The sequence below is a fragment of the Pogoniulus pusillus genome, chromosome 4, assembly GCF_015220805.1.
Source record: "Pogoniulus pusillus isolate bPogPus1 chromosome 4, bPogPus1.pri, whole genome shotgun sequence".
NCBI classification, from domain to species: Eukaryota; Metazoa; Chordata; class Aves; order Piciformes; family Lybiidae; genus Pogoniulus; species Pogoniulus pusillus.
The window spans coordinates 1,914,888-1,932,360 of NC_087267.1; the positions used below are offsets into that span (position 1 = coordinate 1,914,888).

General features: G+C 47.7%; 1 protein-coding gene across 2 annotated transcripts in view; it reads right to left on the reverse strand.

Moving 5' to 3' along the window:
* Nucleotides 1–17,473, reverse strand: part of SYT1 (synaptotagmin 1) — a 384,974-nt gene that overhangs the window by 80,005 nt on the left and 287,496 nt on the right. The window contains exon 6 of one of the 2 annotated variants that reach the window (XM_064141971.1): nt 2,158–2,271. In XM_064141971.1, the coding sequence (XP_063998041.1) occupies nt 2,158–2,271 (114 nt within the window). Of the gene's footprint in view, nt 1–2,157; nt 2,281–17,473 lie in introns of both variants that reach the window. The other variant, XM_064141970.1, reaches the window with a different exon arrangement.

The window sequence follows — 17,473 nt, forward strand, 5'->3', positions numbered from 1 at the left end:
CAGTGAGTTTCATTCAGACTCTGAACTGCTGTATCAGCAAAAATCATCCCAATGACAGCAAGAGTCCAGGCAGGGGAATTAAATAGCAGACAGCTTGGTATCTGGCCTGACCTGCTCGGTCTGTATCACATTATGTTGTCTATTCCTACTGAAAACTAGGGCAAGTATGCCAGAGTTAGGTCTTGGCAGCTTCAGAGCAAGGTACTGAATCCCAGAATGGCAGGGGCTGGAAGGGACCTCGAGAGATCATTCTGTCCAGCTCCCCTGGCAGAGCAGGATCACCCAGTGCAGATCACACTGCAAGGCATCCAGAGGCTTCTTGAATATGTCCAGAGAGGGAGACTCCACAACCCCACTGCGTAGCCTGTTCCAGTGCTCTGTCACCTTCACCTTCACATGGAACCTCCTCTGCTTCAACTTCCACCCATTGCCTCTTGTCTTGTCATTGGGCATCACCCAGCAGAGCCTGGCTCCAGCCTCCTGGCACTCACCTTTACATCTTTATAAACATGAATGAGGTCACCTCTTAGTCTCCTCCTCTCCAAGCTAACAAGCCCCAGCTCCCTCAGGCCCTCCTCAAAAGAGAGCTCTTCAACTTCCTTCCTCATCTTTGTGGCTCTGTGCTGGACTCTCTCGAGCAGTTTTATGTCCCTCTTGAACTGGGGGGCCCAGAACAGGACACAATACTCCAGAGGAGGCCTCATCAGGGCAGAGCAGAGGGGCAGGAGAACCTCTGTCGCCCTACTAACCACAGCCCTTCTGAAAAAACCCAGAATGGCACTGGCCCTCCTGGCCACAAGAGCACGCTGCTGGCTCATGGCCATCCTTTCATCCACCAGTACTCCCAGGACTGAAGGAGTATGAGCCCCTGAGGGGAGAGATTCTTCTTGTCCAACTTTCCTGTTTTATTTCACACAGACTTTTTTATTAGAACTCTTGTTTCAAACTAAAATTTTCCGAGCCAGTGGATGTATTTCCTGGAGAGCAACACAGAATCATAGAATCATAGAATCAAGCAGGTTGGAAGAGAGCTCCAAGATCAGCCAGCCCAACCTAGCACCCAGACCATGGCACTAAGTGCCTCAGCCAGGCTTTTCCTGAACACCTCCAGGGACAGTGACTCCACCACCTCCCTGGGCAGCCCATTCCAATGCCAATCACTCTCTCTGACAACAACTTCCTCCTAACATCCAGCCTAGACCTCCCCTGCCACAACTTGAGACTGTGTCCCCTTGTTCTACTGCTGCTTGCCTGGCAGAAGAGACCAACCCCACCTGGCTACAGCCTCCCTGCAGGGAGCTGCAGACAGCAATGAGCTCTGCCCTGAGCCTCCTCTGCTGCAGGCTGCACACCCCCAGCTCCCTCAGCCTCTCCTCACAGGGCTGTGCTCCAGGCCCCTCACAGCTTTGTCGCCCTCCTGTGGACACCTTCCAGCACCTCAACATCTCTCTTGAATTGAGGAGCCCAGAACTGGACACAGCACTCAAGGGGTGGCCTGAGCAGTGCTGAGCACAGGGGCACAAGAGCCTCCCTTGTCCTGCTGGCTACACTGCTCCTGAGCCAGCCCAGGGTGCCATTGGCTCTGCTGCTCACCTGGGCACACTGCTGGCTCATCTTCAGCTCCTCTCTACCAGTACCCCCAGGGCCCTCTCTGCCTGGCTGCTCTCAGCCACTCTGTCCCCAGCCTGTAGTGCTGCTTGGGGTTGTTGTGGCCAAAGTGTAGAACCCTGCACTTGGCCTTGTTCAGTCTCATCCCACTGGCCTCTGCCCACCCATCCAGCCTGTCCAGGTCCCTCTGCAGGGCTCTCCTACTCTCCAACAGATCAACACCTGCAGAACCTCTTTGTCCTACCAAATTTTGTTTGTTGACATTTAAAATATCTGGGGGCTAAATCTCTCCTTTATTGCCTGCTTGCTGGCTCCATAACACGATCTTATTAATAACCATTAGAGAAAACTTCAGGTTTGATTAGGGTTTAAATGTCAACTCTGAGCACATTGAATACCATTTTGTAGTCCTTCTGTCACAAATCTTCAGACCTGCTTTCTGCCTTTACTCCATGCAAGCAGTAAGGATTGCAGAAATACCTGCTATAACTAAATGCAGTATTTCATTCCCCCCCTTGCAGACACAGAAAAAAGTTGGGGCTTTCAAACCTGATTGTTCTGGAAGTCGTAATCCAAAGAATATTGGATTTTCCCTAGTTTCTCCACTTCTTTGGGCTCTTCTTTCTCTTCTCCATCAGTCAGCCCAGTTTCAGCATCATCGTCCTTAAGAGCCTAGAAAGAAGGGATGCAATATTCATAAAGACCACAAACTCTTCGAGTGGCAGCTGGAAAGAGACACTGTCCTCAAATCTATTTCAGAGCCATTAAAAGCAAGCATGACAGCAGAAATCCAAATATGCAGTTTACATATTTATACTATTTGAGTTGCTCAAGAAGATGTTATACATCAGCAGGCAAGCAATGGAAAGAGGAAGGAAGCTTCTCGGACTATTACAAGCAAGGGCTGTTATAAAACCTGAAAGTGGAATCAAAATATCAACTCGGCGTGAAAGAATTCTCCTGGGCTCAACACTGCCTCTTGAAGAGGCACAAGGAGGCAAACACATGCTACTGAATAAGCAAAGTCAGACATTCATTCTACTCGAGGCTACCTTGGCAAGGTCAGACCTGGCTGTGCATGCTGTGAATCGGTTGCAAGTGGCAACACGTTTGGGTAGGATTAACCATGACCAAGAGCATGTGCTGTGGATGAGTTCTTCCTACAGTCATATGCCAAACACTTTCCATGTTTATTCAGAATGAATATGGAAGCAAATTTTTCACCATGCCATCAGCAAATGCATGTTTCTTCTTTTCCCTCCTCCCCCCAAACCCCGACCCCGAGATCAATTTCCTTTTTATTCATTCTTGCTATAAAGCTTGGCTGAACCAAATTGATTGTAAGTTGAGTTTGGAAAGAAACACAAAACTCCTCACAGCTTTCTCCAGTGCACAAAATCTGCTGTTTCTGAAGGCCATGGCAGTTACCTTAGGTTTTAAACATAATTAAAATGTTAAATTATGTAATCAATTCTTTTTTTTTCTGTACCAGAAAGCTGAAGTATTTGCACTTTGGGAAATGGAATGCCTGTAATTATCAGACCCTATGAAGCATAACTAACTATGTAGAACTTATTCCAGCAGAGTTTTACCTGAGTAAGAACTGAAAATGGGCAAAAATGATGAGATAGAGTGAAAAATGATGGAAAATCATGGAATCATAGGATCAACCAGGTTGGAAGAGACCTCCAAGATCACCCAGTCCAACCTAGCACCCAGCCCTGGCCAGTCAACCAGACCATGGCACTAAGTGCCTCAGCCAGGCTTTGCTTCAACACCTCCAGGCATGCTGACTCCACCACCTCCCTGGGCAGCCCATTCCAATGCCAATCACTCTCTCTGGCAACAACTTCCTCCTAACATCCAGCCTAGACCTGCCCTGGCACAGCTTGAGACTGTGTCCCCTTGTTCTGCTGCTGGTTGCCTGACAGAAGAGCCCAACCCCACCTGGCTACAACCTCCCTTCAGGTAGCTGCAGACAGCAATGAGCTCTGCCCTGAGCCTCCTCTGCTGCAGGCTGCACACCCCCAGCTCCCTCAGCCTCTCCTCACAGGGCTCTGCTCCAGGCCCCTCACCAGCTTCATTGCCCTTCTCTGGACACCTTCCAGCACTTCAACATCCCTCTTGAATGGAGGAGCCCAGAACTGGACACAGCACTCAAGGTGTGGCCTGAGCAGTGCTGAGCACAGGGGCAGAATAACCTCCCTTGTCCTGCTGCCCACACTGCTCCTGAGACAGCCCAGGATGCCATTGGCTCTCCTGCCCACTTGGGCACACTGCTGGCTCATCTTCAGCTACTCTCTACCATCACTCCCAGCTCCCTCTCTGCCTGGCTGCTCTCAGCCACTCTGTCCCCAGCCTGTAGTGCTGCTTGGGGTTGTTGTGGCCAAAGTGCAGAACCCTGCACTTGGCCTTGTTCAGTCTCATCCCATTGGCCTCTGCCCACCCATCCAGCCTGGCCAGGTCCCTCTGCAGGGCTCTCCTACCTTTCAACAGCTCCACAGCTGCTCCTAGCTTGGTGTCTTCTGCAAACTTACTGATGCTGGACTCAATCTCCTGGTCCAGATCATCAATAAGGACATTGAACAGGACTGTGCCCAGCACTGATCCCTGGGGAACACCACTGGTGCCAGCTGCCAGCTGGATGTGGCACCATTCACCACCACTCTCTGGGCCTGGCCCTCCAGCCAGTTCTTGACCCATATCAGAGTGAATCTGTCCCAGCCACGAGCTGCCAACTTTGCCAGGAGCTGCTTGTGGCAGACAGTGTCCACAGAAAGTTGAAGGTGTGAAAAGCCAATGCTGAGCATTCACCCAGAGGTGTTATTTGTACACAGTATGCCTCTCTACTAAAGCCCTGTCTGGGGAAAGGCCCTTCTGTAGGGAGCCTCTCTTGACCTGGCCTGAAGAGACCAATGGCATTTATAAACAATCAGTTGCAGCTGGAGTTCTCTATCTGAAGTGACAGCAAGGCTGGAAAGCAGCTCTATAGCTGCTGGTGGCTGGTTAAGAACTGAATGCTAAAGCATTAACATTCTCACTCAGCCACGAATGCAGTGTGGGTTATGCAACAGTTGTGTGGGAGTGGTAAGAAGATTGATCTCTGAAGCAGAAAATGTTATTTTTCAGGAAGTAGATCTAAATCCAAAAGGTCAGACTCAAAACTGTACAGTATTAAGTAATTATTTCTCTACTTTTTGCAATGAGCTAGAAATTCAGCTGGCATAGCACGACTGAAATCAATGCCCCAGCATTGATTTATGCAAGCTGGGGAGCTGGCTTTAAGTATCTGGATGTCAGCAAATGATGGACTCTACCAGGAAAATGAATTCCAGCACAGCTGGCTGAGATCAGTGGGAAAGGTTGGTAGTGAGTAAGACTCACAGGTGATGTTGGAAGGACAAGGAGCAATGGGTGTAAGTTGCAGCACAGGAGGTTCTGCCTCAACACAAGGAGGAACTTCTTTCCTGTAAGGGTCTCAGAGCACTGGCACAGGCTGCCCAGAGAGGCTGTGGAGTCTCCTCCTGTGGAGCCTTTCCAGGCCTGTCTGGATGTGTTCCTCTGAGATCTGTGTGACTCCACCACCTCCCTGGGCAGCCCATTCCAATGCCAATCACTCTCTCTGCCAACAACTTCCTCCTAACATCCAGCCTAGACATCCCCTGCCACAACTTGAGACTGTGTCCCCTTGTTCTGGTGCTGGTTGCCTGGCGGAAGACACCAACTCCCACCTGGCTGCAGGATCATCCAGCTCCAAACCCCCTGCCATGGGCAGGGACACCTCACATTAGATCAGGTTGCTTACAACCTCATCCACCCTGGCATTAAAAACCTCTAGGGATGAGGCTTTCACCACCTCCCTGGGCAACCTGTTCCAGGGTCTCACCACTTTATGCTGAAGAACTTCTTCCTAACATCCAACCTGAATCTACCCACTTCTAGTTTTGCTCCATTCCCCCCAGTCCTATCACTACCTGACACCCTAAAAAGTCCCTTCCCATCTTTCTTGTAGCCCTTTTCAGATGTTGGAAGGCCACAGTAAGGTCTCCTTGGAGCCTTCTCCTCTCCAGACTGAGCAGCCTCAACTCCCAGACTGTCCCTGTAGCAGAGCAGCTCCAGCCCTCTGATTATCCCTGTGGCCCTTCCCTGGACACACTCCAGCATATCCATACCTTTCTCATAAAAGGGGCTGCAGAACTGGACACAGTAGTCCAGGAGGGGTCTCACCAGAGTGCACACTGGTGGCTCATGTTGTGCTTCTTGTCCTTCAGTACCTCCAAGTCCCCCCCACCCTCAGGGCTGCTCTCAAGCCAGTCACTCCCCAGCCTGTATCTGTGCTTGGGGTTGCCCTGACCCAAAGGTCCTGCATCTGGATTGGGGAAATCCCAAGCAGGAACTTAGGGTGGGCAGTGACTGACTCAGAGTGAGATGTTAACTCTCGACTTGCTGCTCTGAATCATCCCTGTACTACCCTAACAGAGAAACTCCATGATAGAAAACTGGTAAAGAACTTCCAGACCGTGCCCATTTCTGGAGACTTTCTGCTGCTCCATCTATTTGTGACCTGGATGTCATTTGAGAGGAAATGTCCTACAGCTCTTGCTTGGGAACAAAAGGGAGAATGCCAGAGGAACTTTCCATGCTCATTTCTGGGCATGAGGCACTTGTAACTGTTATCAAGGCAAGAGTTAGTTACACAGTCCTATTCTCTCAAGGGAAATGTCCCACTCCTCTGTACAGCTGATAAGTCGGGGAGATGAAAGGGCTGGAGGCAACTCGGTGAGAAGAAGTTGTTATTATGACTAGGGGAAGTATAACTGGAAGCTGATGTGCCTCTTGCAAGGAAGTTTTGAAGTGCAGGCAGAAAATGCTGCTTGGTTGGGAAACTTTTCCACAGGTTATGAGAGGCCTATTGGAAGGTGAAAGCTATTTCCCAGGGAGATGGAAAACACTGCACATTACTCACACCAGCTGAGAAGCTCTATGATTCTTTTTGACCTTGGCAGAGAAATACTGAAGCACTAAGAAACACTATGAACGAGACAGAGTTTGGATGTGGCCAAGGTCATGGCATGGGGGAAGGAAAGAAATGACAAATTATTATCTCTCCAGCAGCCTGTAGATAATAGTTTTTGCCATCAAGAGATGGATTTGCTTTCAAACCAGAGGCCAATGCTTCAAGAGGCTGACTCTAAGGAAGTGCAGAAGTTTCTCATGTCTGATGCAGCTGCTGAGTTCCAAAGAGGAAGAATTTGATTGCTTCAAAGTACTTGAAACACCCTGTAGGGATTTTCATTTTGTATTGGGATTCTCTGAGAGATCAATATTTAATGGAACAGAACTGCAACCCTCAATTTATGGCACCCTGCATCACATCACATTGGAGCTCACTGCTGTATTGCTACAATCAGTTAAAACAAGCAGCTATATTTTATTGGCTCTAGAAGCAATAAAGTATTTTTAATTATAAGCCAACTTATTTTCCTCAAGCCTCTTCAACTTGACATGACTGTAATCAGGAGGCCTGTATTTAGATGCAGAGGCAGCAAAGCCTTTTCTTTCCTGATAGCTCTTTTAATTCCATGGCATTTAGAAGCCTTTCTGCAACACTGAGATGCATTATTACGGTTTGCTGGGGACCAGAATTAGCTCTTCTACTTTGGGATGACTATGGATTGTGCTCAAGGAGTCTCCTCATTTCTGTCTGACACATGCTCAGCACTGCTCAGGCCACACCTTGAGTACTGTGTCCAGTTCTGGGCCCCTCAATTCAGGAGAGATGTTGAGGTGTTGGAATGTGTCCGGAGAAAGGCAGCAAGGCTGGGGAGGGGCCTGGAGCAGAGCCCTGTGAGGAGAGGCTGAGGGAGCTGGGGGTGTGCAGCCTGCAGCAGAGGAGGCTCAGGGCAGAGCTCATTGCTGTCTGCAGCTCCCTGAAGGGAGGATGTAGCCAGGTGGGGTTGGTCTCTTCTCCCAGGCAACCAGCAATAGAACAAGGGGACACAGTCTCAAGTTGTGGCAGGGGAGGTCTAGGCTGGATGTTAGGAGGAAGTTGTTGGCAGAGAGAGTGATTGGCATTGGAATGGGCTGCCCAGGGAGGTGGTGGAGTCACCGTCCCTGGAGGTGTTGAAGCAGAGCCTGGCTGAGGCACTTAGTGCCATGGTCTGGTTGACTGGCTAGGGCTGGGTGCTAGGTTGGACTGGATGAGCTTGGAGGTCTCTTCCAACCTGGTTGATTTTATGATTCTCTGATTCTATGCAGAAAGACACAGCAATGACACCTGTATAGCCTCTCAGATGCCCAGGCAGCTGAAAAATATAGGCTTATATGTAAGCAGGTCTAGAAGCATACCAAGAAATTGTAAATGCAGTGATACAGCCACATCTAAATGAAAACAGCAAGTGGGAGAAGCTCCTCTGTGCCAGGCACCTTAATAGAGCCACACAATGTGCAATACATGTTTTCTTAGGCCTGAGAGACAAATCTTTGAGCTGCCTCTCATTAAATCTATATTTGAATGAACTCTGTAGCTGAAAAAGGGAAGAAAAATGAATGCTGCTTGTAATTGCAGTTTTGCAAACTCCACACCTTGCAGTGGGGTTTGTACAGTTCCTGAGTTTCCTCCTCCTCTCGTTTCTGTTGCTGACAAAAGCCTCTCTCTTGTGCTGCTGGCTCCTGACACTGCAAATATCCCTTGCTTCCAGCTCACTTCCACCCAAAGCCCTGCACCACCTCACTGCATTTGCCCTGCTGCTATCTAGCACAAAGCACAAGAGAGATTCTGAGGATTCAAACAGCTTTGGGTCTACTTTCACTGACTCCCTTTCAAAACTCTGTGGAGATTGAGAGGGTCTGCAAGGGGTTTAGCACAGTGGCTCTGCTGGTCTCCTTCAGATTCCATGTCTATAGGAGTCCCTGGAAAGCAAACTCGTGTGAGACACAGGTAACAAAGCTCCTTCTTCCCTGTACAGTGAGCTAGAGGTCAGGGCTGCGTCTGAGCCATGAGGAGGATGCAAAGACCCAGGAAGATGCATTTTGCACTTTCATTCCAGCCTCAGTTACCTTTGTGCCTCCTCAATGCCTACTTCATGTCACAAACGATTTAAAACTGCAAGAAAAGTATTTTTCATTTCCATATGCAGAAAACCAAGAAGGCCAATGGGATCCTGGGGTGTATTAGAGAGAGTGTGTCCAGCAGATCAAGAGAGGTTCTTCTCCCCCTCTACTCTGCCCTGCCGAGACCTCATCTTGAATACTGTGTTCAGTTTTGGGCTCCCCAGAGGAGGAGGGACAGGGATCTGCTGGAGAGGGTCCAGCAGAGGGCTACGAGGATGATGAGGGGACTGGAGGGCACTGCCTGATGAGGAGAGGCTGAGGGACCTGGGGCTGCTTTGTCTGGAGAAGAGAAGACTGAGAGGGGATCAGATAAATGTTTATAAGTATCTGAGGGCTGCCAGGAGGGGGGGGACAGGCTCTGCTCACTGCTCCCTGGGACAGGACAAGCAGCAATGGGTGTAAGCTGCAGCAAAAGAGGTTCCAGCTCAACACAAGGGAGAACTTCTTGTCTGTAAGGGCACAGGCTGACCAGAGAGTCTCCTTCTGTGGAGCCTTTCCAGGCCTGTCTGGATGTGTTCCTGTGTGATCTGTGTTAGATAGGATTGCCCTGCTCTGGCAGGGGGGTTGGACTGGATGATCTCCTTGGGTCGCTTCCAACCCCTAACATCCTGTGAGCCTGTGAACCACTTTCTTAACAGAGCTTTTAGAGTTCCTTTCCATTCGTGGGGTGGCCTATGGCCTCATTTTTAAGGTAAAAGCTAACCAGTAAGCAAGAAGGAGAGATGTGAGGTAGGAAAACCTAACTGCAGCCTGTAAGTTTATTTGCTACACAGTGCATGCTGCTGTCCCAAGTTCCACCTCCACCTGTCTCATCAATCTTTCCTTTTGTTCACATGGTGAAGGGGCTATTTTTTTACCATGTGAATGATGCCCTGTCCTCAGGCACATGCAGTGCCTGCTGAGCTGAATGGAAGAAAACAATGGGATTTTAAAGCAAGAATGTTCTGTGCCATGTCCAACAATAAATTTCTCAGAGAGGCAATTCTTCCTCCAACCTAGGAATGGCTGCACGGCCACTGATGCTGGTGCAGCTTCTATCAATTACTTTCACTACTTATCAATTTCTTTCTCATTGAAGGACACCATATTTCTAACCAGGCCAATTTTTATTCCAGGATAAAAACAAAAGAAAAAGAAAAGCCTCTAAAGACTGCTGGCTGCTGCTCTAGTGTGAGGCAGAAAAGCCTGCAATTGCCACACGGTCCCTATCAGAGTCCCTCAGAAGGAGATGTGACATTTCAGTCCATCAACACCTGCTTTCTCTCCATGAATTATTTTAAGCAGCATGTTGTGCATGGGTTTCGAGTGGCTGAGCCAGGCTCTGGTCACTGTGAAATCTGCTTTGCTGTTCTGCTGTAAGAGTGTTGGCCTGGTGCAGCAGCAGTGGGCCACGCTGATGTGCAGGGCGAGCAGGACCCTGCCTGTGTTCAGCATGCTCTGCTACTTTGAGCCAGATGTGCAGGGTGAGCAGGACCCTGCCTGTGTTCAGCATGCTCTGCTACTTTGAGCCAGATGTGCAGGGCGAGCAGGACCCTGCCTGTGTTCAGCATGCTCTGCTACTTTGAGCCAGATGTGCAGGGCGAGCAGGACCCTGCCTGTGTTCAGCATGCTCTGCTACTTTGAGCCAGATGTGCAGGGTGAGCAGGACCCTGCCTGTGTTCAGCATGCTCTGCTAGTTTAAGCCTAGCTGGAATGTTTTGGTGAGAAGAATTAGATGCCAGGCTGTGAAAAGGAAACAATGGTGATGGCTGCTGCACTCATAGGCTTGCTGAGATGGATAAGAACAAGAACACAAAGATAGATAACAGAGTTGCTCTCTGAGTCTCTCTCTGGGCTTTGGGCTGAACTTCTCTCTCTAACCTAACCTGCTGTCTGTGTGACTAATCCATCTGCTTCCTAATCTCCCTGGCTAACCCTACAAACTCACTTTGAATACAAGGCAAAGTCTTGGGTAAGGCAGAGGGGTGGGTAGTTGGGAGCCCCTTCTGGGGAGCCTAGCTGGGATATTGTGGTGAGAGGAATCAGACTATAGGCTGTGAAGAGGAAACAGTGGTGATGTCTGCTGCACTCAGAGGATTGCTGAGATGGATAAGAACAAGAACATAAATACAGGTAACACAGAGCCTCTCTCTGGGCTTTTGGGTTGCACTTCTCTCTCTAACCTGCCTGACTAATCCTTCTCCTTCCTTATCCCCCTGGCCAACCCTCCAAATTCACCTTGAACATAAGGCAAAGTCTGGGGTAAGGTAGAGGGGTGGGAAGAAAGTGGAAGAGTGGTTGGGAGCCCCTCCTGGGGACTCAGGTTTCTGGGTGCTGTGTTTCTGTATTACTTTTTAGCTTGTCTATTTCTGTATCTATTGTCAATACCTGCTTGTATCTTGTGCTAAGCTGTAAATACAAAGCTTCATCCAATTTGCAGATTGACTGAGCCTAGTCTGGGTGATTTTCTAAAGTCTGGGGGGGGCGTGGGGGGGCAGGGAACACCCAAACCACCCCACACGCGATGCCTCAATGTTACTTCCTTACTGTTACCCAGGGTTTAAATGGTCCCTTGAGTCACTCAAATAGATTCCTTCCTTTAGTAACTCCTTGACATAAGGTCATCACATTCAGCTTAAGAGCTGGCTGAATTGTTCTGATAGTGACAGTAACCAGCCAAAGGAGACAGCAAATGCTGGAGGTGTTCAGTGTAAAATATGAATACACATGGGGGGTGTTAAGCCCCCAAATCAATCTGCTTGCCTTGCAGCCAGTGTTTATTTGCTGATCTCAGCCTGGGCACCTATTTTGGAAGTTCAGCCTGTGGATCAGTGAACTGCTTGAATGAAGGAGCCATGTGTGCCAATCACAAGAACTAAGTGCTCTTGCAAAAGTCTGCCAGAGTGCTCTGCCCTCAGCTTCCCATATGGCAGTGCTTGGTTCTGCTAGGCAGCAAGCTGGGAGTAGGAGGCAGCCTGAGGCTGCTTGGCCAGTGCATGCTGCTCAATCAACTCTTCTTCATCCTCTCCAAATGAATGGCAATGGGCCAGACAGAAGAATGTTTTGGGAAAGAACTACCTCCTTGATATGGGAGGACCACTCTGAGTACTACATTTATTTCTGTTTGAAAAATCTGTCACAGCCTGTGATTAGGGCTCCATCTATCTAACAGTGCACATTAACCTAGATACAGCCAGACATGATTTATTTGGTGCCACACTGATCCACAGAAAGAAAGGGTTGACAAAGACCTGCTCTCTTGGCTCAGTTGCTGTGCTAGTTTGAGCCTAGCTGAGATATTTTGGTGAGAAGAATTAGACTACAGGCTGTGAAAAGGATACAGTGGTGGTGTCTGCTGCACTCAGAGGCTTGCTGAGATGGATAAGAACAAGAACATACACATAGATAAAGGAGTCTCTCTCTGGCTTTTGGGCTGCACTTCTCTCTCTAGCCTAACTTGCTGCCTGACTAATCCTTCTGTATATATTATAAGGATCTGCTTGTCTATTGTGCTAAGCTGTAAATATAAGCTTCATTCAATTTCCATACTGACTGAGTCTAGTCTGGGTGATTTTCTTAAGTGTGGGGGGGTGGTGTGATGGTTTAGGTGTTCCCCATCCCTCCACACTTTGGAAATCACCCAGACTAGACTCAGCAGGCTCTGGAAATTGAATGAAGCTTATATTTTCAGCTAGCACAATAGACAAGCAGATATTTACAGTATATCCAGTTATAGTCAGAAATAGACAAGGGAAAATGTAATACAGAAACACAGCAGCCCTCCCAGAAACCTGAGTCCCCAGGAGGGGCTCCCAACTGCCCTTCCACCTTCTCCCACCCCTCTCAACCTTACCCCAGTCCCAAGGAAGAATGGAGGTTCAGCCAGGGGGTTAGGAAGCAAAGTGGATTAATCAGAAAAATGGCAGAGAGGCTAGAGAGAGAAAAAAATGCAGCTCTAAGCTCCCCAGCAGAAGCAGCAGCAACTCCCTTATCTATGGATTCTTGTTTATACCTCTCAGCAAGTCTATGAGTGAAGCAGACATCAGCACTGTTTCTCTTCCACAGCCTGTGATCTAATCCTTCTCATCAAAACATTCTAGCTAGCTTCAAACTTGCACAGGTGGCTAACACCCAAACCATCACAGTTGCTTAAAAGAAGATGTAAGATCAATCTCTGATTCTCCTCTAAATAGGCTGTCACCAGGTACCCAATACACTCAGGCTTGAAGGTTACTTTGCTCTCCATCTTTAGTATTCTTGCTTTTGTAAAGAACAAATGCTCATGCTCAATAAGTAAACAAGTAGCTATTGCATGGTGCTATGACTTGCAGTGGGGTTTGAAATGCATACCTCACTGATAGGAACTGCTGTTCTTCTTGTGAAGTTATTCATACCCACTGAAGCCAGGCACTGAGTGGAAGAGTTTAGCTCTCCACACAATCAGTGGATACAGGTAAATGTCTGAAGAGTGTGATTCAAAACACTTAATTTAGGGAATGACTGCACGCCTCCTAGACACCCAGACACTCATTAGGAACCTGCAAACTCTGGCCCTGAATAAAGAATTCAAATTTTGTTGTGTCAATCAAGAGAACGTGAGAAAGAAATGTGCTTGACAAGGGAAGCTTCCAGCAGCGAGACTGCCAGCACTGAAAACGAGATATGTTAAGACTAGGACTAAGATCTGCATCTCCATATCATCCTAACAGTAAAATAAGTTACAATACATGTAAGGAATGAGCTACTTCACATATTGTTTTTTAAGAAGGAGAAAAAAGAAACCCAGGATGCATGCAAAGCAAGCTGGCAGTGACTGAGAAGAGACAGGAATGCACACAGAATCATAAAATCAGTCAGGGTTGGAAGGGACCACAAGGAGCAGCCAGTGCCAACCCCCTGCCATGCCCAGGGACACTCTACCCTAGAGCAGGCTGCTCACAGCCTCAGCCAGCCTGGCCTGAAACACCTCCAGCCATGGGGCCTCAACCACCTCCCTGGGCAACCCATGCCAGCCTCTCACCACTCTCATGCTCAACAACTTCCTCCTCATGTCCAGCCTGAACCTACCCACCTCCAGCTTTGCTCCATTCACCCCAGTCCTGTCACTCCCTGACAGCCTAAAAAGTCCCTCCCCAGCTTTTTTGTAGCCCCCTTCAGATCCTGGAAGGCCACAAGAAGGTCACCTGGGAGCCTCCTCTTCTGCAGCCTGCACAGCCCCAACTCTTTCAGTCTGTGCTCACAGCAGAGCTGTGGCACTGCTGATGACTGATATGATTATATGCCTTGCTCTCCTCAGCCCACAGGCTGAACTTAAGCAGGAATGTTCCTGTATCAGTGTATTAAACTCAGACCCAATAAAGTGTCAGGCAGTGTAGAGTCTCTGGAGCTGGCTGCCTGGGGGCGTTTTTTTTCCCCCCAAAGAAAAAGAGTAATGAGAGGCACCAAGGGGCATTGGCAAAGACTGGAAAACTGTACAGGTGAGAAGTATGGTGGGAAGAGCTCATGAAAAGACTGGAGCTAGCTGTCATTGGGTTGCAACTGTACAGGTGAGAAGTATGGTGGGAAGAGCTCATGAGAAGACTGGAGCTAGCTGTCATTGGGTTGCAACGGTAAAGGTGAGATGTATGGTGGGAAGAGCTCATGAGAAGACTGGAGCTAGCTGTCATTGGGTTGTAACTGTAAAGGTGAGACGTATGGTGGGAAGAGCTCATGAGAAGACTGGAGCTAGCTGTCATTGGGTTGTAACTGTAAAGGTGAGACGTATGGTGGGAAGAGCTCATGAGAAGACTGGAGCTAGCTGTCATTGGGTTGTAACTGTAAAGGTGAGACGTATGGTGGGAAGAGCTCATGAGAAGACTGGAGCTAGCTGTCATTGGGTTGTAACTGTAAAGGTGAGACGTATGGTGGGAAGAGCTCATGAGAAGACTGGAGCTAGCTGTCATTGGGTTGTAACTGTAAAGGTGAGACGTATGGTGGGAAGAGCTCATGAGAAGACTGGAGCTAGCTGTCATTGGGTTGCAACTGTACAGGTGAGACGTATGGTGGGAAGAGCTCATGAGAAGACTGGAGCTAGCTGTCATTGGGTTGCACCAATAGAAGTAGGGAGAAAGACCACTTAGAAGAGTTGGGTAGGGAGCACTGAGAACTTCAAGCGTAGGCACTGCACTCAGATCATGTGAGAGCCCACAGCAAGTTTCATGAGGTACCAATCATTTCAGCAACACTTAGAAACGAAGACATTAAAAATACACAGAGCTTTCATCTACTTTTGATATGGTGACATTTGGGGGGGGGGAAGGAAATAAGATTAGTAAGTTATTTCTGTGTGCTATCAATTTTAAACTTGAGCTTTCTAGTACAGTTTGACTTAGTCTTTTAACAACAGAAAGAATGACAACCTCTTTTTTTCCCTCATTCTCCTCTAGCCGCCCCTCAAATACATACTCAACCAAAATTCCAATCAATTTAGTTCAGCCTCTTGATGTGTGTTTCAAAGCTACTATATATAACTCTCAGCTGAGGAGCTGGAGCTGTCAGAAGACTATCACGTATCAGAGCTTCAGACAAGGTGCGTCCAAATAGCAAAGTAAACCTACCGCAAGTGACAATCCAGAACAGTCATGAGATACAACACAGACAAGGAGGACAAAGGAGGAAGAAATGAAAATTAAAACATCCACACACAAACATTAGCAAAAACCATGGAGAAATGACCTTTTGACGGGAATAGATTCATTAGCAATTTGCTGTCCCTAGAAGGAGTCTGTTCCTCCGGGTGACCCTTTGTGGAGTTGTGCACTTGACAAAGTCAGCATTGACTCAAATGGGGTTCAAGACTGGAAACCTGATCTTTAAACTCTTCCCCTGCCCTGTAGCTCAACTACATTTGTTCAAAATCTATGTGATTTCATAAAGAGTTTCTTATTTAAAGTTGTGCTGAGGCCAAGTGGACATTCTGGAGCACAAACACACTTAACAGTGACTCCTTGTAGTATCTGGCTACCATGCACCACTGCTGAGCTGACTGAGTCTCAGTGTCAAAAGGATCCTTAACTCAGTCAAGCTGTTTGGCTCTATAATCACTTGGCGTGGATGTGCAGGCCAGCATGAGCATGTGCAGGGCAAAAGTTCCTCTTTGACAAACAAAACCAGACTAAGATGGAAATTGTACTCCCAGAAGCTCATACTTTCAATCCACCAAATGCTACCCCCTTTCAAGGTTTGTGTGCTTAGGGAACTGGGACCTTACAAGATGCCAGGTGCCTGTCAGCTGCTATTATGCACTTTCAGCTGAAGACAGAAGGTAATCAGCACTTTCAGGTCCAGGCCTAACAATGACTGAACTCACCTTTTTGATTTCTTGACAACACTGCAGATCTTTGGTACTCTACATTGCCCCTTATGATGGCATTAAATTCACATCTTCATCTTCAGCTGTTTCGGTTTTTCTCTTTTTTGTTTTTACATTGTAATTTGCTTCTTTAAAGAGCCAAACCCCATTCTCATTACCCTCCTCTCTGTTTTATGGCAGAGCCACCAAAGTGGTTCAGTTCCCTTAGCTGAAACACTCCACAGTTAGCATTGCATTGAGTTCAGCCAGGTATGTTCAAATTGACACTGACAATTCAAGGTTAAACTGTTAAAACCATCACTCATACAGGCAAAAAAAAAAAAGGAGGAAAAAAGATTTAAAACCAGAGAAAATGTCACAAATCAAGAAATCAGTTGACAGCATTATTAAATGCCAAAGAATTAAATCTGTACACTACCAGCCTGCTAGGTACGAAATGAAGGGGCTGATGTGAGTAGTCTGCTGTTGAAATCTCAGTGAAGAGGCAGCTTGGCTGGAGAGTGGGTAATCTACCCACCTACTGAAGGTCTGGCATTTACATCGACTGAGAAGCTACCCCCCCCTTACCTTCAGCTGTGCAAAAGCAAACTCAGTGGTTAAATGCCAAAACCGTTTGGGCAGAAGTGTGTTTGGGTAACTCCACAGAATACTCTCAAAACACCTATCTGTGCAACACTGCAAAGCTCGAGCTCTCTCTGCAGACAAGGAATGCCTGATTCAGCTTTTAACTAAGTTTCCCTACCAAAAGCACAGAAATGAAACTCAGCATTAACTCCATAATGCAATTTGGCATTTCAAACGTTCGTTTTCCAACAATCTGTGGTCATTTATCCAGGTCCTCATGAAGATATTTAAAAAGAACTTGATAATATATTGGAAATACAACAATAATAACAACAACAGTAATAAAATACAACAAGCCCCCCTCTCTCAGAAAGTCAGTCCCCCAAATGCAAGGTGCATTTGGACCTGTTACAATGGCGTGTCCCAGTTAAACTTCTCTCTGCCTCCAACCTTGTCAATTCCTGAGATCCTCCTGTTATTCCAGAAATAGTAATGGACTCCATTCCTTTACAATTTGAAGGCATCAATGTGCATTGAGCACCTGTGTCCACTAGAGCCCTGTATTTCTGCCTTTTCAAGGTACCAGGCCATCTAATATATACATTCCACTATTATCTTCCTGGTCCGTGGCCTCTGCCTGCAAGGGGCAGGGCCCCCTTAATGTTGACCATTCCAAGTGCAACTGGCACAGTGTTTAATGGTATTAGCTGAATCATTGCCAGAACTGAGTCGTGTGGGGAAAATAAGGCAACTACTCTTCTAGTCTTCTCAGTTTGCAACTCTCTCACTCGCTTCAGGAGAAGTGAGGTAGGTTTCCCATCCCACTTATCCATCTTTCCACCAAATTGGTCACCTAAG